This window comes from Carassius auratus, chromosome 29 (assembly GCF_003368295.1).
Source record: "Carassius auratus strain Wakin chromosome 29, ASM336829v1, whole genome shotgun sequence".
NCBI lineage: Eukaryota > Metazoa > Chordata > Actinopteri > Cypriniformes > Cyprinidae > Carassius > Carassius auratus.
The window spans coordinates 1,197,473-1,221,633 of NC_039271.1; the positions used below are offsets into that span (position 1 = coordinate 1,197,473).

Genomic DNA, 24,161 nt, shown 5'->3' on the forward strand with positions numbered 1-24,161 from the left:
AACATGTTACAATTTGTTGATTTACATATATAACTTAACACTTATTTCTAAGTGACCCTAATGCATCCAAAGTAAATGCATTTTTAAGCATTATCCAGTCACAAAACTGCAGTACTTGCTGTGGTGATGCTGAGGGCTGTGAAATCACTGCTGGTCAATTATGGCTTATATTTAGGATGTCTTCGATTCTTACTGCAGCAGTTGTGCATTAAAAGGTAAGATCAGACTTTTGAGGTTTGTGTAATGTCTTATTGAAATACACACAAAAATTGTCGAAAAAGTTTTTTATTGCTATTAACAAGGCCAAAAAACAAAACAACTAAATCTCACAAAGATATAGAAATTTTGATACAAAAAAGAACACTCTAAGAATCCCTAAGATATGACATATCAATAACAATATCATTCAAACTTTGTTCAAATTTGTTGAACCAAGGCAGCGAATGATCATTGGGCCAAATGTTTGACTCCTCCACCACATCATCATGATCTGTTATTAAAAATATAAAAAATCATGTAAAATGTTGTAATTGGAAGAATATTTTAATAGTATAAAAAGCTGGAAAAATATCAAAAAAATTACAATATAAATAAAGATGTTAATATAATGACAACAAAAGATCCTGTTACCCAACGGGTTTCTCACATCTTCACTGACACTCATCACATCATCACACTCCTCCTGAACTCTCTCTGATCAAGAATGACAGAAAAACATTTCATATCAATTCAGGAATCCCTTTTTCCTTTAAGTGACTTGAACAAATGTCTAATACCCATCTAAACATGCAAATGGTGATAAAAATTTATTTCTGTGCATCTCACCTGTTACCCCTCGAGAGCTTGGTCTATTAATGATGACATCATCATAATGCTCAGGTGTGTCCACTACAAATGAAAATATCAGTCAAAATTAAATATGTAAGCAAAAAAAAACCTTATTTAAAATATTATCTGTAATGATGATCTGTAAACACCTTTTTTGATATCAGAGTTTTGTCTGCTCGTCATGACATCATCATAACTCTCAGGTGTGTCTTCTACAAATTGACATATTCATTACATATAAAACAAATTTTTTATATCTATCTTAAATATACTGTAATATTTTTTTAATTAAAAGTATATTATATACTGTTGTAGAATAAGAGAGAGACACCTGTCTCATGATTTGGTTTTAGTCCATCAGTGATGACATCATCATAGTATCCCGGTGTGATATTCTTCATCTCTTCTGCATCAACACACAATATGTTTGGATACAAAAGCCAAAATATATTCTTGTTGTAGATCTTGAGATTGAGAATTAATTAAACATTTGGTGGTGAGGAATTTGATCAATTTAAAAGGTCACTGACCTTTTAGGCCACTGTTGCTGGTGACATCATCATAATATGCAGTCTTTTGCTAAAAAAGAAGAGCAGACTGTTAATATATAAGTAAAAAGCTATTTTTGGTCTGTATTGAGCAAGGTTAAAATGGTTAACAAAAATGAACAAAAAAACGAAAACTAGGTGGGGAAAAAAATTGTCGTTAATGAAAAAATAAAAACGAGGCATTAACAATAACTAACTAAAACTGTCATGTGTGTTTGGCAAAACTAACTAAAATAAAATAAAATTATAGACTAAATGTCCTTTACGTTTTCGTCTTTGTTAATGTATTTCATAGAGCAAATAACGTTCAGCTGCATTTCCTTTCCCTGCGTCTCTCACTCACTCACACATACATATATACATACACACACACACACACACACACAGCCCCTCCCTCCGTGTACACCGTTGCTGTGTCTGAAATCGCTCACTCATTCACTAATCCCTTTATAGTGTATGGCAGTTGAGCTCACTATATCAGGAAGGAGTGAAAAAATAAATAAGTGAACGGATTCGGACAGTGACGTATAGCCTACACTGCGCGTGAGACTTGAAGCTGTTGCAAAAACATTGCCATATGTGCTTTTATATTACATGTACCTAATTTTAGAAAATAATACTAATAGCAATAATACTCAAAATTACTTTATTTTGCAGTTTTACATACCTCCGCGTCAGCTTTGTGGTTTCATCGATGGTATATAAATGATCTACCATGTTGTTGGCCAGATGGTGAATGTCAGCTTTATGCTGATGACTCAGTAATTTATACATCGGCTAAGTTATCTGCTAAGGTTGCTGCAGTTTTAAATAAACAAATGGAAAGGATATCTATATGGCTCCAGGAAAATCATCTTACTCTGAATGTTAAGAAAACTCTCTTTATGTGCTTTTCTAATAAATAAATAGTAAAGAAATAGAGGAGGTAGATGAGCTTAATTGTTTAGGTACTAAGTTTAGGAGTTTTAGACTCACAGCTTAAATTTGAAAAGCATATAAAAAAAAAAAGCTGTCAAAAATGGTAAGGAGTAACCTAAACTGTTTTAGACTTATTATAAAATATATCTCAAATGAGGCAGTTCATCTTTTTATGCATGCAATGATCTTGTCCCGCATCTCATACTGTTTTATGTAAATTGATAAAGAGACAGGATGATACAAGTAGAATTACTAGGAGTTAGGCAGGTGGGAATTGTAGATACATTTTTGTAGAACTACACAAGGGCAAAGAGCATTTTCTATTGAGGGCTCCAAACTCTAGAACCTGTTGCCAAATGAGTTTAAGGCAATACTTGAAATAAAGTCCTTTACATTGAAGGTAAAGCGTTGGTTTAAAATAAACCAGAATTGCACACATATTTAAATGTAAGAATTCTTGTATGTATAAGTGTAATGTAAAGTTGTTTTTTTCTTATATGTATAAATCAGGGAGGTATTTGAAAGTCTGTAAGGAAAATATTGTGGTAGTTTTATTCTATGAGTAGTAGGTTTAATCTTTGTTTCTATTTAACTTTTTTCTTTTTTTTTTTTAGAAAAGCTTTTTAGGGACCTGACATGCAAATTATTTTGTATGCATTTAGCAGACGCTTTTTTCCAAAGCGACTTACAGTGCATTCAGGCTAACAGTTTTTACCTATCATGTGTTCCCGTAGAATCGAACACCCAACCTTTATAGCGCAATGTTTTACCAATTGCGCTACAGGAATAATAATTGTTTATCATTTAATTTTGTTCTGTTGTTCGTAGATCTGGGATTCTTTGACTCTTTGCCATTGCCCTCAACAGTTAAGATGTAAGATAAGCAGTCACCACCAGTGTTTTTTAAATCGCTTTCTATTAAATATAGTGTCTTTCTATTCATAATCTTTTAACAATTTGGCAGAAACAGTTGTAATGGGCATAATTTACAAAATACCAGCCATCAGTGTGAAAGCCTCGGGGTGCTATAGCCTAGTTTAAGGACGTGCTTAAATGTTCTACTTGAACATTTCTCATATTTATTATTAGCATTAATCGCATTGATATAATGTGATATATATAAGCTGAATTAGCTCATTTACAGTTAAGCATTCAAGCTCCTCTTAAACTTCGTTATTTTAAAACTTAAAAAAAAAAAATTAGTGTTAAGAAAAAACATTTCCTTGTTAATGTTTATAAGGGCTTACTGTTTTTGAAACCATATCAAAAACGTTTTCAGAAATTTTGCCAATGTTAGTGTATCCTAATATTAATAGAAACTTAAATAGAATGTCTGTTCACAAATCTTTAGCACATAAGCATTATTTACATTGTTTATGGAACGTTTTATTTCTGAAACATTTTGTTGTATGCTCATCTTTTTTTATCTAAAACATTCAGAGAATATTCAAACAGCCCAATAATGTTTGCAAAATTATAAAATGGAATGTTTCCTCAACTTTCACACTAGGAAAAAAAATAGTTTATAATAACTAACATTTCTATAACAATGTTAACAAAACGTTCTTAATATATTTTTGTTGGCTGGGTTGTCTTTCTCTAACATTTTTGCCCTGAGCCCTTGTTAATTTCTAACCCTTTCTATCATTTAGATGATACTGTTGTAGAAATCCTATATTTTTTATTTAAAAGAGACAGTGCTCATTTATCAACAGTAAAATACTGTAAATAAGCCAGAGTTAGCCCAAATGGCCAATTTTCATCTGTTGCCCCTTGCCAGATTTTAAAAAGGCAACCTAAAAATCCAAAATACAGTAGATTATCACACATAAACATATAATAAGATTAACAAGTAACCACAAATGATAATAATGGCATCATAAAGGGGAATTATTTTTTTACACTATTACAAATATGACTTGCTTTTAACAATTTCTTTAATTTATATGTTAAATAATTTTTACTACTCCTTAATTCAGTTTGTAGAGTTTATCTGTTCTGCAAATAGACAGTGGCAGAAAATCCTGGTAGAGCTCTTAGTACAGCATCTGTGCCTCTCAACATTTCTGTCAGCTGCTTTTCTGAAATTACAAACAGTGCCACAATTACAGATGAAGTGTGCGTCTCAGGCTCAAGAGGGATGTGAGGGAGGACTGTTATTCTTTAATTATCCAGACATCAGACTGATGCTCATTAGAAAAGTGCTCCTGTTTTGTTTAGCCAACCTTGAAAAAAGCATCATAAGCACGTTTGAGTCTCCTCGGTCTCAGTCAGCCTTTTCTAAAAGGTCTAAATAATTGTTTGAAATTGCATTCAGTCTCTTATGTCACCAAGGCTGCAAAAATACAGAGCTTTTTTTGTCCCCCACAATCCTAGGGAGGGGGTAAATGGAGTATGTGCATATCTTATTAGTAAGTAATTCATACAATTCCAATATAATACAGCTTTATTAATCCCCAAGAGGCAATTAAGGAACAAATTACAACTTTATGAATGCCATAATAATAGCAATATAATAGCAATACAAACATAACTTTGTTTTCCATTTATTACACAACACTCCTGGCCAAAAAAATTCCCCTTTAAATTAAAGATTTGTACTTTTTATACAAAGCTGGATAAACTCAAACTAATTGGATTGACAAATGTCATTTTCACAAACGTTTAACTAAGTCAAAAGTATGAAATAATTTAGTTGTATGTCCACCAAGGCTGCATTTAATTGATCAAAAATACAGCAAAAACTGTATTATTGTGAAATATTATTACAATTTACAAAATAACAGTTTCTATTTATTAAAATTCTAAATTCTAGTTGTTACATTCTAATAATATTTTTTTCAAATTATAATTATTACATTTAATGCTGTCATGACAAAGCTGAACTTTCATCAGCCAAAAAGTGTTTCACGGTTTCCGTAAAAAAGATTACGCAGCAGTAACTTTTCATCATCAATAATAATAATAATAACTATTATTAATAATTTAGCTTTACCATCATATGAATAAATAACATTTTTTAATATATTAAAATAGAAAAGTTATTTAACACACAATATTAGTTTGTTCTGATTAAATACATTTAGCATTGGTGAATACAATAGATTTCTTTTAAAAACATTAAAAAATCTGAATTATTCCAAATTATTCCAAACAAGACTTCCAACCAATCGTGATAGAGAGACTTTTACCTCAGCAGCAACACCTGATGGAAGAGCTGCAGACAGTGGAGAACAGCTATCATGACGGTCCCAGCTGGAGGTGATGGAGGTACAGCCAGAGATGCAAAAGAGAAAGAGTTCAATGACAGCTGAATCGTCCCTATAGACAACCTGCTGAATGAGGACATACCTAATGAAGAAGACACACACTTGTAATGGAACCGGATGAGCTGTCAGCAGAGAGAAACCTGCTACTCTAACGGTGGATTGTGACAGGCCAGAATCTAGAGAAAGCGCAGACTGACATAAAGACTATCAAACAATCAATGGTTTCATTTGGTGCCTGGATGTACATGCTGTAAGAAATTAGATAAATACTAAGTTTGTGCTAGAAATAAAAGTTTCAAGTTTTGTATGTCACTGCATATGGGAAAGAGAAAATTCTGTAAATTGAACGTCGATGCATAATCTATGGTAGTTCTTTGTGCCTTAACTTTTTCCCCCAAAACCAATAGTTTTTAAATAAACAATTTGATGAGCATAAAATATATATAACAAAAAAATTGTTTAAACATCCCATTTTTAATTTAAAAACCAAATGAAAATAATAATAATTTAGATTTTCCACTGCAATGCATTTCGGGGACTGCTTTATCTAAATGTGAAGCTGCCTTAGAATTTGGCCAAAATAAGGCATCAATTGCACTGCATTTGCATTAGGAGTGTGCTTTATTGTGCCTTAAAATGTTATCAAGCAAAGTCAAGTTTAAGTTTCACATGAAACATCTCTAAAGTTATATATTCAGGATTCAAGTTCAAAGTTTCTGACCAGTGAATTTCCATGATTTTTCATGAACTTTCCAATCAAAGTTACAAATATATATTAATATATATTTTAACCTTAAATCTAGATCATTAAAGGGTCCCTAAATTGTCAACACTTTAGAGCTTTAAAAACGTGCAAACAAACAACTTTGGCAACATCTCCAAGATTATTTATGAATCCTACCTATACAAATGCTGTTAATTCAGGATGCTTACAAAAATAATGTCATAAATACATTGTATTTATCAATTAACTTCTATTAACTAAATCAAATCAACATTTGGGGTGACCAACCTTTGCGCTAAAACAGCTTTTGTTCTAGGTACACTTGCACATAGATTTCAGGTAGCTCACGAGGAAGCGTCCTACAGTTCTTCTAGATTTAATCAGCCTCAGTTTCTTCTGATTCTTCATGTCACTCCAAACAGAATAGATGTTGATCTCCGAGTGGAGCACTGGGCTGTTGTCAGGCTCCTTGTGCAAACAAAAATCTCACTGGATTATTTCAATACGAAAAAGAATGTTTGGAAATGTAAACTGATATTTCCTACTGACACACTACAGCAACAATAAATCAATAAAATAATTGGTTTAAAAGCATTGTTTTTTTGGTCGGGGAAAATACTAATGGGCTAAAAATGCTGAAAGTTTTTACAGGTCTATGTTAAAGGAAGACCAAGACAATATTTAAGAAAACTTGAACAAAATACAATCTTTATTTTTTATGTACATTACATACAATGCAGTTCTTTAATGGGTTCTACACATTCATGAGAGCCACAGTGTAGTGCTGACACCTCAATGTGCCCTCGCTCAAGAGCAGAGATGAGGATTTCCAAGAGAGAAGAAAAGAAAAAAGTCATTTCATCTCTGACACTGCAGAAATGTACACCGAAAGCAAGAAAACGTATTTGGCATAAGTCTCCGGTTTTAAGTGTTGATCCTCTCATGTATCCTTGATTTCAATGTTTTCTTTCTGACATAAAAACACTGCTAGAGCTACGAAAGGCAAAGTAAGCCCTGGATTCCAAATCATTCAGACCCAAATTGTGTTCAAGCCAGGAAAGAAATAAAGAGCACTGAATCTTAGAAATTACCAACTGGCCAATCACAAAGAAGTCAAACTTCCACACTCCAGTGCGCCGGAAGTGTTTCTCCACAGAATGAAATCTCAGATAATACTGAGTTCAGGGAATTGAGATATGACACAATCAACAGGGTGAAGCGTAATGTACTGTCCCATGGTTCTTTGAGCCTTTGGTTTCTGCGTGGGTCAAGCAAAAACTACAGCAAATTTAACAGCGATCTGATTCCTGAAACTTTTTTTTTTTTTTTTTTGGAAGGGGAAAAACTTGCTACTCGCTCACAGGGAGACAAATAACAAAAATAACTGCTGTTAAACTAACACTGCACAAGTTATCCTGATGTATGGATGAACTATATGGAAGACTATCTATCATCCAGCACTTTCATCTGTCCAGAACTGTAAACAACCCGGAAGCTCATACGGAATGAAGGGCACATGTAGACGTCTCTATGACATCATAGAGAGAATAAGAACATAATATATGACATTCAGGGCTCAAGTTCACCATGAAACAATAATAATAATAATAATAATAATATTAATAATAAATAGTGAGGGGTCTCTTCTGTCTTCGGTGGTCCCAATAAGACTCCTTTGAGTCGGTAAGTTACCAGTAAGCTGAACAGTCTGTGAAACAAAGCAGGATGAACTGGACTATACGGAGTTCTAAAAGCAGCCATAACCTGAAGTAAACAGCAATCTACACTTCAAATATTCAAATCATCCATATCTTCGGTTTGTCTAAGTGCAACAAAGTGTTCGCTCATCCATTCGCTAATGGATGCAAGTGAAATGATATGTTATAAAGTACAAAGTGTTGCCATGAATTATCATGTGCTGCTAATATTTGCGTTCCTACACACACACAGTGGAAAACAGTTCTTGTGTACCTAAATGTGTGCATTACACCTCAAACATGCCACTATAGCAATCTAACCTTTTAAAATTTGTTGATGAGAATTTATGAAATCGGGTGTTTCATCACTATTAAAGAGAAAGAAAGCACTAATGTCATGGCAGCATCCAATTGCAGCAGCAGGATGGAAGCCAGTATTCAAATCCAGTATTGAGAGAGATCAGAATATATCTTCTAGAGTGAGAAAACTGACTCTAGAGGGCACTCTGATCTTTGCCTTCAGCCTCCACTGGCTCAGCACACGTTTGTCCATAAAAATGTTATTTAAAATATAAAGGCAACCCATGTTGATCACACAGTTCATAAATCAAAACCACCCCTTTATGATGTAAGCTGTTTGGATTTTTAACTCAAATATATTTCAACCTGTATGAAAGAAAACTGAAATGATAAAACTGAAACAGATTTGAAACTAAGCAGGTTTGTTAAAAAAAAAAAATAATAATAATAATTCAGTGCGCAATTTGGCAGATATGCATATTTAGACCTAATTCTGACACCTTTTTAAAAATCAAAAACATCACAACCCTGGCAAACCAGAGTAAAAAAAAATATATATATACATTTCTGCATTTTAAATAAGTCTTAGGGACATTTAAGTGCCATTGCTTCTGTAAGAGGAAACACAGTTGGTGGGCACGGCACACCTCGGGTGGAGAATGTAGAAAAATAACTTCTGTTTTGGGTTGGAGGAGTCTGAGAGGTCTAAAGAGGGGTGTGGTCTATTGTGTAGGGCGTGGCTACAGGGTGATGAGGTCAACAAGGTTACCCTTGGGTGGGGTCATGTTGTCTGGGAAGAAATTGACAAGCATGTCAAACAGCTGTGTGCGCTGGGCGTACGTCTGATCCACATCTGAAAAGCCTGGCATGAAAAAAATCTATATTAAGTATCAAAGCACTACTGAATATATTTTAGCAGACTCTGTGCTGATTTTCAGTAGTAGTAAAAGAACGTGATTGGAGGAAAATTGTGTTCATCAAAAAGAGCGCTCACCTAGAGGAATGAAGTCTGAGCTGGATTTGAACAGAGCAGAGGGCAAGAGCTGGAACTACAGGAAACAAACACACAAAAAGCACATTTTACTTATGAAATATGTAATGGGCCTAGTCAGACTCAAGCATTTACACAATACTTTTAACGCTCATTAAATTCACAAACTTTTGAAAAGGCTAATTGTTTAAAGTTTTGTTATCTACAAGCTTAAATCGTACAATTTAACCATTTTTTATCAGGGTCCTTACCTCTTTTGTCTCATCGGGGTCGGTGTGGTCCACAGTAAGAGACAGATCATTCTGTAGATATTTAAGTGCATTCAAGGGCTCAGTCTGAGCCTTCTCCTCAAACCTGCAAACACACATAAGAACATTAAACATGTTTAAATGTGCCTTTAAAACTCTGCAATAGTAAATGTCATAACGACAAATGAGGACCAATTTTTTTTTTCCTAGGAACACTAATATTTCATTAAGTAACCAAAATTGGCCACCAGATGGCACAAAGTGAGCAGAAATCGCATGCACCAACGTAAAACTACTGCTGTAATTTAATCACTAACTGCAGTGCTGCAAGACACTGCAATTACAGAACAATACAGCTGGGTCCTAATGGTTTACATTCAGATCACAACAGGATCAGAGAAAGATCATGTTCTTAATATTAACACTGGACAAAATATTTAACATGGAACAGATATCTAAACATTTTCCTAGCGCCATTCGGAAACGAAGAGCACCTGACAGTTTTCTTTGGCTTCAGACAGAGAGAGAGCAGACTATGCAATTCAGTAAACATTATTCTTTAGCAAAATTTCCTAATCAAGAACTGCGAGGTCAGAATATTGAGTCCGTGAACAGCTTTCACATTCATATAAAAGTACATTTGTACCTGTATTTGCGAATGAGGTATTTGCAGTGTCGAAGCAGATATTCTTTGGAAGGGCGGCACAGCTTTAGAGACCAGAAATCATCCAATCTCATTTTGGGTGAGCTTGACTTCCCTGGGTTTCCACCGAAAAGGTAATGCACCTGTGTACCATATCATCGTATCAATCCCCTGCTAATTGCTTTGATTAATCAGTACAGCAATTAAGGAAATGTGTGTTTTATCAGCTCAAGCTGTCAAAGTGTCAGAGCTTAATATAAATAATATTTAAAATGTCTCTCTACAAACGTTCACGCATTACAACCTTGTAATTAGAAATTGTCACATATGGTCATTTAAATTCAGTTTGTGATATATACAATCAATGTCTTCTTTAAAAAGGTAAAGATAGCCAACAGATCAGATACTTCTGAATTAAAACAGGATATTTAACCAAACAAGAAAGACAAAATGGGGAATAGAAGTGTAGTGACCTACATTACCTTGTGCAACTCATCATAGACTAACTGATGAGCAAAACGAGGACAAGGTTCTTCTTCTTGTAGGGCCTTAGTGGTGTTTTCTTTCACCGCCTGGTCATTCTTATAAACACATGACCTGCACACAAACACGCAGTCTATTACACCAAACTGTGCATACTGTCCTAGAAAAGTATACACATATGCACAAACCCAATTCAAGTCATATAAACAAAATGACAAACCAGTGCACCAGATTCAAAGGAAACGGTGACAGAACAATTTTTTCAAAAGCTGTAAGTCAACTGCTTCAATTAGCATACAGAACAAAGGGATTTTTTCTACACCAGTTTAAATGCAAAGCACATTTAACACACACACACGCAGACACGAGCAGCCAGACCCACACGCAAGCAGAGAACATTCTGTTCCTGTTTGATGGTCTCCAACCCCCTTTCTGAAGGTTAGGCGGGCCTTTGAAATACAATTTTGCTCTTGCTATATTCAATATGTGTCGATGCGCATGCAAGCAAAGAACAATTTATGTAATTTATGTGTTTTTTGTATGATACATTTACAGACATCATATATGCATCATTCAACACTATGGCTGTTTAATACACTGAAAATAGAACATACACTGAAGGAATCAAAGAACATGTTTTTTTTTTCATTATAACTGAAGATTTTATTCTTTTCCAGCAGTGTATGGCAATCTAAAGCCTCGGGAATGAAGCTTCGAAAGGCACTTTGTGGATTACTGATTCAGGGTGTCCTCAGGGCCACAGTGTATAAACACAGGTCTAGTGCACTTATTAGTATTCAACGTGCACTGCTGTACAGATGAAGAGCGTGTCCGAGAACTCACGCACCAGTTGTTGCGTGCAATGTCATAGATCCAGAAGGAGTTGCGTACATTCTCCTCGCGTTTGTCTTTGTCTTTGCTGAGCCCTGATAGAACGTGGATCTCATTGAGCTCTGGGTCGATGGTGGCACGCTGAGTGAATCCCGTCATTGGTACTGCAACACAAACACAGACTTAAACTTAGATCATTAAGAAAAGGCGTAAACTGTTTAAAGTGTCATGATGTAGCAGCTTGGTGTAGTCATTTGTAAAAAAAAAAAAAAAACATGCAAATCACCTAGATTTTTTGTATGGTTTCAGCCAAACTCAACAAATGTTCTACCGAAATTAACCTTTTTGCCCCACCTGGAAATGGTGAATGAATTTCCCAAATTTGCATTATTTTTTTATTTCCAAGTTGAAGTTTTGCATAATTTCTAGATCGAATATGACTACAGATATAATATGAAATATTTGTAAGCATTAATGTTTAATGAGGTTTTAAAATATTTGATTAATAATATATTTATGTAATAACAAATAAAAATATTAAATCATTTTATATTGCTATAAATCTAGGATTAGCAAGTGAATTTACAGAATTTGCCTTATTGTTGATTTTAAATCATACTAAAATAATATATTATTTTAGCATTATTAATATAACGGTTTTATTTTGTTGTATTTCTCCATGGTATCTACTCTTAAAAAAAAAATCCAGTTTGAACCCAAATAAAATGTAATTTTCCTGATTTATTTATTTATTTTTGTAAATTAGTATTTAGTTTGTTTAGCAAATAGTTCTGAAATAAGCAGGATTATGTCCCAGGACAGTGTTTGAATCTCTTGATTGGTTTCACACTGCCAACTGGTCTGTAATTCCAAGATTTTGTTTGGTTTTTATGCTCATTAAAACATCAGCCAGGTTTGGAACTACATGATAAATCATTTTTTGGGGGTGAACTATTCTTTAAGGCCTGGTTGTAGGCTGAATGCTTCCTTTCCTTCCTGGTAAATTGTGTTTTGTTCACTCTTATTTTTGTCTCTCTCTGCTGCCTTCTTGCTCTTGATCTCTTTCTGTCACCCCCTGTCCTCGTCGCACACACTTCTCTCTCTAACACGATAACAGAGAGAACACAGAGGTCTTTTTATACTCTCTCATTGCGTAAAGTCGCCCATTGAGATTTTACACAATCTGTTTATGGGAACAGGAAGTGTGTCACAGGCCTGTGTCTGCACAGTCTCTCACAGGCTTCACAGAGCTCTCACACTCATTTACCTTCTGTGTATCTCCTCTCTGTTAACTGGCTGTTCGATTTGGTATCTTCCTCTGATCTTGACACTAGATCATGCTATAATTACTGATTATAGAGAAAACGAAGAAAAATTGGGGAGACATTATGTGGGTGTGCACACATTATGAGCTGTCTGCACAACAAATTCTTCTCCATGCGGATCAGACGTTTTACAGAGTCTGCTTTGTTAAGTCTTGATTGTGCATGCACGTTTAATTTGTATGTGTGTGTGTGTGTGTAGCTAACATGAGTAATCAAACTCCCGTAATCAAACGAGCACCACAAGTGCGAGGGCATGAAGTATTTTCTAAGAACTCATTCAGTAAGGGAAAAAAACAGCTCTTATTTTCAAGAAGAGAGGGATCTGTGCCCTATGCAAGGACCAGACTATCATAAAGAATTGGGTAAGAAACCACCTAGCAACTAAACAAAATACCATCTAGCATAGGGCTGTGCAATTAATTGCATGCGATTGTCATTCGCATCTCGTCAGAAAAACCGGTTCCGTGATTAGTAGTAAATCTCCATCACCTGCTTTCAGATGGAGCAGCATTTACTACACCGAGCCGTACGCGTTTACTGACGAGATGCTAGCAATACCCTAGAAACCACCTTTAACACCCTAGAACAGTGCCTGTGAGACTAGCAAGTTTTACATGACTAGAGTCATCTAAAGCTGCAAATTTCTAGTCTGCCAGAGAAGACTTTAAATATTAAATGTATATTTTATGCCGAGCCTTCAGAGGACTTTATGTTGATGAAAGGGAGAGTGCGTGTTCTTTGTAGAGCAACATGTTGTAACCTCAAAAACCTTGTCTCCATGCACAGGAATTTGCTGCACTATTCACTCATCATCAGGACACTCAATCCTCATGAGAAACATTCATCACTTTCACCCAGACCAGCAGATCTGTATATATCAGTATCAAGAAGATGTCGTCAAGTTGATTTAGCTGTTGAACAGTAGGACTGCAATAGATCACATGTTCACCTCAGCTGCACGTAACAGGCCTCAGCAGTGACATTAATCCCCACCTGATTCAACCCTATTTCTGAAAATGATGTCACCTTCACGCTCAAGATTCCTCTGCTCTCCTTTTAAGGAGCGTCTTCTCAGGGCACGGCTTTTTAAGAGCCATTGTTACAGTACGACAAAAACAAAATAAACCAAAACGCCAGTATTTTCACGAATCTACAGCCTGCTAATGACATCATACCCATGCCTGAGTCTTTCTTGGTGCCATCTGAGATGATCTCCACATGGTCTCCATCAACGTCGTAACTGAAGAAATCATTCAAGTAAGTTTTGGACCTCTGACCTCCGAAAACATACAAGCAGCGATTTCTCTGTGGGAGAGAAAAGAAAAATTATCATATCAAATTTGTTGTTAAAACCACCCATAAATTCCATTAAACACTTTTTAATTCCAACACACCAATGAATGAATAAATAAATATTTTTTTTAATTAACTTTCTTATTCTTATTGTGAAATCTAATTTGTGTGTGTGTGTGTGTATAAATATGTACACACTATTTTACTTTAACAAAATAATACAGAAAAATAAATAAATAAATAAATAAATATTAGACCTAATTCACACCAATAACGCCACAAATGCATTTGTTATTTATAAAAAAATTTCAGGTCAACTTGTAAAATATCTGAAAAGGAGAAAGGAGACGGACTGTGTGGAAGAGCATGCAGTGTCCGATGCGGGACTGGATGTCCTCTGGCCCAGCGTTACACGAGTCTTCTCGGAGCAAACTCCAGCTTCCAGCTTGACAGTGATACGCATAAAGCCCGCTGAACTGAGGTTCTGACGTCCTGCCGTCATCCACACTGCCGTTATACGTCAGAATCCGACCACCAAAAGTGTAGATCATGTGCTTCTCAGAGTCCATGCACATCTGAGAGAGATAAAGGAAACCTGAGAGATACTGAACTGTTCATCATAAATCTGTAAAAGGGAGACTCCTGGTGGTATGTGAGCATATATCCTGAATATAGGTAGCGTAATCTAAAAAGCGTACCTGGTGGTCGAAAACGAGTTTGGGTCCTCCATCAGCGGACGTGTCTTCGCTAAGGAGAGTCCATGTGTTAGCGTCAATGTCATAGCAGTAGAAGTCACTCTTCAGTGACTTGCTGTTTCTGACAGAGGAGTCCAGATAACGGCCCAGTGTGTAGATCTGCCTCCGCTGAGAGTCGATGCACATCTTGTGACACGAACGAGCACTGGGACCATTCTAAAAGAAATATCGCAACCTCTTACACTGATTACCTATAGATCAACTGATACATAGAGCACATAAAAATAAGTTTTCAAAATGGCATATTAAATGATTTCCTCAAGTTATACAAAACCTTTTCAGTTTTTAATTAATCTCTCAGAGAATAAAGTTGTTTTTAGAAGCTTTATTCTCTGAGGTGTTTTTAAGGTACCAGGACACGATAATGGGCGTTCAGAGGAAGAACTAGTCACTGGAATATCCAACTTTTATATCATTAACGTTTAAGAGAGGGTTATCCTGAATAAAGGAGACAAATGGCCATGATCCGGACTAATGCTCATCTATGCATTGCAGCCAGTCACTTTCAGCTCTGATTTAATGCATTCCATATTACTTGGTATGTTGATCATGAAAAGAATAAAACCATATGAACAAATGTACAATAAAAAGGAGAGCAAAACAAAGTCTACCATAAATCATTTGTTCCTTAAACTTGCTAAGGAAGTAGACTGCCAGCCGCCAGGCAGACGACTACTGGCAGATCATGTGACCTACCAGAATGAGACCACTGGCAGGTCACAGTCAGGGACTGAACCTCTACTGACATTTATGCAGATTTAAGCAACCAAAGAGATCTCAATTATAACTTTCCGTCAGCACTATTGTCATTCTACATATTTTCCACTACAATCATTTCATTCTCTTCCTCGTTCACAAACTACAACTATGAGTCAAAAATAGTAACCTACAGATTTAAGAGTTTACATCACTCAGTGCACTCTGCACAGAAAGCACAGTGAAGTATGTGAAACTCGATGACATGATTGAAACATCTAGCAGATTTTTGTGCCATTCAGCGGAGTAATAATTGAAAGAAAAACCCCTCTTTTACCTCCTTCTCTGTATCCCTGGAGATACAGGCCCATTGGTTCTCCTTCACACTGTACGCCCAGAAATCAGCCAAGTCCTGCGTTCCATCCCAGCCACCAAAAAGATACACAGTTTCTGCCGAACAAAGAGGTGAATACAAAAAAAAAACAGAAAGAGAAGGCAATGGTGAGTGGGTGAAGTGTTTTATACCTATGAAAGAAACTCAATATGGAATCGAAAGATGAAACCGATTATGTTGTTTTTAAAGCTGTTTTACATCATCAAAATTCTTGAAAAGCAGCCTTGTGCTATGGTTGAAAGGCTGATGTCACCATGGTGATAAGCAGAGACAGTTGTTTGAGCTATTGAGCGTGAGCTGAGCTGTAGAGCGGGTTACTTGAGGTCATTTTAAAAGCCCAGGGCCACATGAGGGCTGCGAGATCGATTCTTTCTCTAACAACAAGCTCACAGATTCACACACACATTTAAAACAGCACTTAACTCACAACAGCGGAGCTAAATGCAGTCTTAGCATGCATTCCATTACAAGTAAGACAGGACAAGCTAAACAGTGCTGCGATAACCGCCCAATCAGCAACTTTGCAAATCATCCATCTAACATAAAAAGTACCTGTCTGAACATCAATGACCATCTGATGACCTCCTCTCATGCCCGGCCTGTTATCATCACTGTCACCTATTCAGAAAAAAAAACAAATGAGAAAGAACAGAATTGAACTCAAAGTTGTGTGTATCAGGAGCAAGACACTGAATATCAATACAGTCCTGAAGTCATTTAATACAGCAGACATGTATTCCCTGGAGTCACTTCTGTGTTCTGTGGGCTGCTGTCGTACCTTTGTTACATTTGGGGATGATCTGACTCCAGCGTGGCTTATAATCCTGCTGGCTGATGTACTGATTAAACAAACCATCTGGAAGAGAACAGATAGAGAGTCAAGTGTGCACTTTAATTTGCTAATGCATGCTCTCTGAGCGGGAAACAATCCAAGTGTACATTAGGTTCTAATTACTGTAAATTTACACTGTGACCAATAAAGAGAACGTGCAATAACTTGAAATGCAATTGCGAACAATTTTAAAGGTCAAGTGTGTAAAATCCTATCCCATCCTAATATAAAAATCTGTAAACACAGTATTTGCTCTTCACTAGTCTGACAGCACAATACTGGATCGACTACCGTATTTTCCGGACTATAAGTCACACTTTTTTTCATAGTTCGGCTGGTCCTGGGACTTATAGTCAGGTGCGACTTCTTTATCAAAATTAATTTGACATGAACCAAGAGAATTGAACTAAGAGAAAACATTACCGTCTACAGCTGCTCAGTGCTCCTGTAGCATACACTGACTAGCATAGAGCACCCTCTCGCGGCTGTAGACTGTAATGTTTTCTCTTGGTTCTTGGTTCTAAATAAATGCGACGTATAGTCCAGTGCGACTTATATGTTTTATTTTCTCGTCATGACGTATTTTTGGACTGATGCGACTTATACTTAGGTGCGACTTATAGTCCAAAAAATACGGTATTTGTTTTGTCTGTAGAGCAGATTTAAACATGGTAACGTGTTACTGTGTGTTTGTGGCGATTTGCAGAAAATTTACTTAAGTCAGTTCATTCTGTGGACATTTATGCAATAGCTGCTTTTCCACTGTCGGGCCAGTGCAAGCTAGTGCTTTAAACAGGCCGAGCAGGGCTAATAGCCCTGGACCTGAAGCACCATGGCCAAAATAGTGCTGCGTTTCCACAGTCAGGCCAGAAGCTCTGCTGCGCTTCGCTAAAATTCGCCCTTTATACGCCTCTCAGGATCAACATCACACAAACCCATCATTTCACCAACTAAGACAAGTTATCAGAAAACAAATAAGAAAATAAGTCTGGAAAGACTGGAACTAGCGCCGTCACAAAACAAACACTCAAACATTAAATATTTAAATCCAAAAGCATTGATGTTTTACTACAATAAGTGATACATTGATAATTGACAATTTATCAGGATTGAAAATTAGTCACACAGAAATAAAGCATTATGAACATAGCCTGCTTATTCAGTCGATTCAGTTTCTGTTTATTTGTAGTCACAGTAGCCTATATACATCACATTTAGAAATAAGGATAGTTTATATTTTTATAAAAGCTCCCGAACAAATTTTTTTTTATATATATTTATGACATAGGCTACATGAAGCTAAACTCTCGAGACTAGACTCATGACAGATAAAATGTTACTAAATAAATACAAGATTGTGATTTAGCTGACGTCCAATTTCTTCAAGTGGCCGCATACTATCGAGCCTAGCGTGCATTATCTTTTGCATCTCTTATAAATATTTCTGCCTTGTATGGGGATTATAATCCAAATCGGATCAAGTTTCAAACACTCACTTGCGAGAAACTCCACTTTTGTTCATAACCACTCCTCTAGCCCCAGCTGGCCCGCTTTTGGCATAACAGTGGAAACACGGCTATTGTCTCTGAGCAGCTATTTTGGCCATAAACAACCTACTCCTATCTACTTTAACAGGAGAAGACTGATATCTCTAACATCACTCGCCAAGGTCACAATAAAACAACGTATTTTAGGCCAATTAAACCTAGCATCAACTGTATTCTGAAACTAAAACTGCACAAAAACTAAACCCAACCTTTTTTTCAGGTTTCTGCACAAATGATGACAAAATTTGATCTTTAGGGATTACAGATTGGTTCTCTTTACTAGAAGGCGGGAATTCCTTCTCTAGAGAGACCATACTGAGTGCTGTACTTCCTCTTATTTGTTGCAATCAACTGTCAGTTCTGGTGAAAAGATCTAGAGAGGCATTAAAAACTACTATAGGCCAAGAGCACAGACACTCACAACCTCCAGTGATTCAAATACCTGTCAGTGAGTCCTACACTGCTATTGGTAGCATTACTATTCAGCACAACTATTCAAAGGTCACTTTAAATTTAAACAGCATTTGTGCAGATGTCTTCCTTTAAGCTTGAATGTTTTGAAGACACACATTCTGCAGGTTGAATCATAATCAGGTGATTTTTTTTTTTTTTTTTGACTCGTGTTATTTAAAATGAATGGGACGATCTTGGTCATTTTAATTAAATTCATAGTTCCTCGTTTTTTTTTTACCTGCACCCTTCAGGCAACAGGCAAATATTAACTCAGGTGGGAGTATGTGAAAAACAAGTTTCGCAAAGAATAATCACTATTCAAATAGTGAGAATACGAGGAACTAAAGCTTTGAGTCATTTATTTTTGGACTATACACTGCTGTATAATAATAAAAATATTCCATAATGCTGCAAATTTATCAAAATCTCATTCTTTTTTTTTTTTACATAAAATGTCAACAAGGATGTACTTGCTCGCACCATAACATGATTATAGTCCAGAACCGTTCTGTTGCCTACAGTGAACCAACATGCCCACATTCCCTACTTAATGAATGTGGCACAGAGCCATTTGATGAATCACGGTGTGATGTACCTCTCACAGCTTTGTCTATGAGCTCCTCGCAGGCGTCAAAGTCTCCTCTGAGGACCAGCCGCTCGTGGAGGTGTGTGAGCATGGGGTGCTCCAGAGCGATCCGTGTTTTCTTCTGCAGGGACTCGAAGGCTTCTGTGTAGTTGTGCTGCCGGAAGTGTTTCAGGCACAGGCGGATGGCCTCCTGTTCACGGTACTGTCGAGAAAAAAAATAAACCGCTTTAGCTGTAACGTGCCATCAATCCATGCTTAATATTCCATATTCTGCAATAAGCATTCTCTATTATGTAGCATTAAACTAATTATTTTAAGATATATATACACATACATATATATATAGTTTTATATCAAGCTTGCCACCCATTTTTAGATCCATAATATCATGCCACTGTGTATATAATTGCATACAAATGGAGAAAGAAAGAAAATCCTAAAATGGTTCTTTTCATTTTGGGGTGAATTAGACATTTTTTGTGCAATTCATCCTCAGAGATGGATGTGGATGTTTGGACACAACTCACCTTACTGTACCAGTTAAGGCAGGGCTGGACAACGTCTGGATCTTCAATGCCGTGAAACTCAATAAACCAGATGCTGAAGTTAAAGCTGGGGCCCCATGACATCAGAGGCACTGTACGTAACCAAACACACACAGACACAGAATCAAGAGAGGACATTCACACATATGTTGACAAGCTGCAGATACACAGTATTAAAAAAAAACAACAACAAGGAGAGATTATTTCAAATGTTCTATTCTCAACCGACTCTCAGAGATTTCAATGTCTGAAAGAGAATACATGTGACTTTACAAGAGAAAAATGTCTGGTCAAAAGAGTTCAGCGGTCACACAAGCACTTGTTTGTTCTGTCAAAGACTTGCAGAGTCATTCAATCACTCACTCAACTCATTGTCTTCCTCTGAAATCATGTGATGACTGATCTTTCCCCTAAATGTGTCACCACATGAGTTCACCAGGTCTTCAGCTCGCTCTTTCCGTAAACACTCACCTATTTTAATGAACCTGCAGGGAAACATCTGCTCATCGATCTTGTGCTTTAGCGTGAATGTCTCCTTGTTGAAGTCATTCTTAAGGCCACTAGGATTAGATGAGAAAAGACAGTCAGTGACCTCATCACATCACAAGAAGCCATTCCCCCAAACATAACTCACATTGCAAGAGACACTATAAGCCATTTACTAAAACGTTTGTGTTCTGATGTCCTCTTACTAAGTGTAGTCACCTGCTGTCAAGATGGCCTAAAAAGCTAAGTGTCCAAAAAGCTTATCTGACATAAAGATTAAACTAACATCTTCTCACAAGTCTCACCTAGACAAGAGTTCTGTCATGTTCTCTTCGCTCATGCCTCCGAACACCTTGAACTTCTTCAGGTTACACACGTGGGTTTTCTCATATTTGCCATAGGTGATGCTCAGAACGATAGCTGGTCTCTCCAGTTTTAAGATCAAGTACTGAGTAGAAGAAAAAAAAAAAAAAAAAAGTTACGACAATGCAGTTCAAATCCGAAATCTTCTAGATCATAAATATCAAAACATATGATGATCATGTGATTTAAAACATGTAGAGGGGTCATTTCAGAAAAAAAAGGATAACGACAGGAACTATGATTTTGTATAGTTCTAATCTCTGCAGAGGGTAAGTGTACCTTTTTAAGTGAAAGGACGAAAGTGGAAGGACACAAGTGAGAAAACACCAGGCTTTGAGTTTGGGCTGGAGGTTAAAAGTTGGGGGCACGTGCTACTGTACAGCCAACATACACTTTCAATTTCTTTATTGCCTAACCACAAGTCTGTCAGTGCTGCAATGGTCTGTGCCACAAGGCCGTCAAAGAAAAAAGGCTTCCTCTTTCCAAAAGAAGATGAAAGCAAGACAGACCATGTATCACCAATATCAACAACTTTCAAAAGTGACATGCTCATCTCTGAAGCCAAATACCCACATTTGACAAGGCATAGAGAACTTTTGATTCTTTTGCCCCATGTTTTACATTTTATTATTATTTTAATTTGAGATGTTTTACTTTTACATTCCATTGTAGCACTTTGAGTGTGGGAAATGCACTTAATAATGAAATGTATTATTATTATTATTATTAAAACATATGTAATTAGTGAGCACTGAATCTGTCTTCAAAGCATTCGCAGAACAAATAATATGAAAATCTGTTTAAAAGTGTTATTTTATTGTCAATGATAAACTAACGTTTTTTTTTTTTAATAATGTTATGTTAATGTAATATTCTCATGTTAATTTTTAGATTTTTTTTTTTATAATTATGCTGTTTTTGTCATTTTTTTTTTCTTCTTTCAAATGTTTATGTATTTCCTGTCAATTTTTTTTATGTGCAGTTTTAGCTTTATCTATTTTTGTACCATAAACTAAAAGAAAATGAGAATTGATGCCCTGGCAACTAGCTGAAATACAATAAATTATCTTTTTCACTTATTTTTCCCAAGTAACCATTTTTTATGGTTTTAGTTTTTTGTAACCAATAACATCCCTGATAAAGGAACTATTTTCCAGCTCAGGCCAACACTGAAAGACATGAACATAATTTACCTGAGGAGGGTAGTTGCTCTCAGATGACCACCTGGAAGACTGATCGCTAGGTTTGTCCACTAAAATATTCCTGCAAGCAAACAACATAAGAAGGAATTAAAAGCATAATGCACCACAAACATTCTTTACAACTTTTTTCCCCCCACTTTTCCTTGCATGCATGATGTAATGTTGTTCTGATCTTCCATAAAATTATGTTGTCCCTATGAAAGCACAAGTATCCAGTGGTGATGCACACTTAAAAAACTAATGCATACACAAAATGTGACTTGTTTATACAATCATGCCTGCAAATGGATTATGCTGCTTATGCCAAGTCCAACACAGTTCAGCTTGCTAGTTCATAAAGCATTTAAGTTTGAGGTGAGGAGCAAAAACTAAACTGGCAAGAGTACACAGGTGTCACAACAATAATGTTTCATCACTGATTAAAGCATGAACATATGCTCTGTTTATGTCAGTCTACAGCACAAATTTGTAATATATGATCCATTTTGCATGACACAAATTGGAAGGATATTTTAGGTTGGACCGCAATAACCAGTCAGCTCATTGGTTGTGTTTCAAAACTCAGTGAGCGACCGCTGTCTAGATAGGCAGCACACTTGTTCCGAAACTCTGCTACTTTGTGCCTTGCTACATAGCTAGAAATAACAGCACGTTTCGTGCAAATGCTCCTCTGTTAAATACATTTAGGCAAGGAAGTATTGTTACATCATATCGTAGATCAACAGTAACAGAAGAAGATTAAAAGAGGGGATAAAAATAGTCTGTGACTCTCACAAGTGTCATATTCCAACAGTTTAGCATTAGCCGCCATAGGATCTTTAAGCATTTATGTATTTTAAAACAATACGTGTAGTCTAATTAACTTGGATTCCGACCAGATGTTTTCAAATAAATACTGCTTTCAGCGATTTATTTACTTCCATAATAACAGTTCACTCAAACGTTAGTAAACTAGCAGTGTAGCTAACCGGCTACATACTGTATCTCAATTATATTTTAAGAGTAACAGTGCAGGAAGACACCTGTCAGGTTCTTAAAATAGCATCATTATCTGTATAAAAACATGTCAATTTTTAAACATCCGTGCATTTTAGACGTGCTAACTGTATAAACTCATATGGGCTGTTTCGTACTAGCCTAACCTAGCATGCTAACGGGAGTAACATTTGCACATTTCCACACAATTAACGTTATAGCCGTTTGCCCACTTCCGCCCATCCAGATGCACATTGATATCTAACTTAAATGAGTGAATTTAATTTGTTTGCAGTTTATACATTTACGCCTGCTTTATGTATATGTGCCCGTCTGCTGTAGCCCGGCCCGTTTGTTAGATAAAGTCATGGATTTGGTTGATATTACAGAGTTATATACTTTGCATGTGTATTTAAGAGCATATATTGAGTATTAACGTCAGTGTTTAATGTGAGTTACTCACTCGGGTAAATATGTAGAGGAGTAGGAGCTCCATTTATAAACAGTGTAGGAGAGCACTCTGCTGTCTGGAGCCACCGCCATCTTGATGCACGAGCAACACTCACACACGCGCATATACATACACACATGCATACATACATACATATTCATACAAACAGAGAGAAAGACGCGATCTTAAAGTGGAACAGGACTACAGCATTATGGGAATAATAATAAATAAATAGATGCTCATATATAACGTGTATAATAAAGTGATTTATTCAATGCAATCTGATAACATGGTGTTTTTTGTATTTAAATTTATTGTGTGTTTTATACCCCCCCCCCCATAAATAAATTATAAAGTAAATATCCAATAGCTCTGGTACTTCAACTGGTGTGAAATTGATTCACTTTAAAAGAAACAGGGCTTAAAAACACACATCTGTAGGTTGCTGTAAACTATAGGAAAACTTTCCCCTCTTCCCCATAACCTAAATATTTTCACAGAACCTTGCACTAATACTTTAAATAAATCATCAAGCAATGGCTGCACTATTTATCATAACAATGAGGCTCAGAGCAAATTTACTGCAGCTAGCCTGAAAGTAGGCTATTCTTGACACAAGCAAATGAACCAGTGGCTACTCTCCAAGAGGCTAGCCGCCCAAGGGGCAATCCCATCCTCATAGCCAAGGGAGGGATGAGGGGAGAGGTGCTTCTTTGTTTGAATGAACTAATCCTCTTCAATCCCATGCACTGAAGGTCTTTTATCGGCTGATTAACAG

The 24,161-nt window shown here is 36.2% G+C and overlaps 1 protein-coding gene across 1 annotated transcript; it reads right to left on the reverse strand.

Annotated features, from left to right (window-relative positions):
- Positions 1 to 6,967: 6,967 nt before the first annotated feature.
- LOC113047811 (muskelin-like) lies at positions 6,968 to 23,512 on the reverse strand. Its single transcript, XM_026209116.1, has 18 exons — positions 23,396 to 23,512; positions 21,949 to 22,018; positions 20,698 to 20,840; positions 20,378 to 20,466; positions 19,889 to 19,998; positions 19,371 to 19,563; positions 16,722 to 16,799; positions 16,496 to 16,561; positions 15,887 to 15,999; positions 14,797 to 15,009; positions 14,452 to 14,673; positions 13,981 to 14,110; positions 11,497 to 11,644; positions 10,649 to 10,763; positions 10,170 to 10,309; positions 9,527 to 9,629; positions 9,279 to 9,333; positions 6,968 to 9,146 (listed from the first exon to the last, which is right to left on the reverse strand). Exons 1-18 carry the CDS (start codon positions 23,506 to 23,508, stop codon positions 9,025 to 9,027), a joined length of 2,223 nt encoding a protein of 740 aa, XP_026064901.1. The 5' UTR covers positions 23,509 to 23,512; the 3' UTR covers positions 6,968 to 9,024.
- Positions 23,513 to 24,161: the final 649 nt, after the last annotated feature.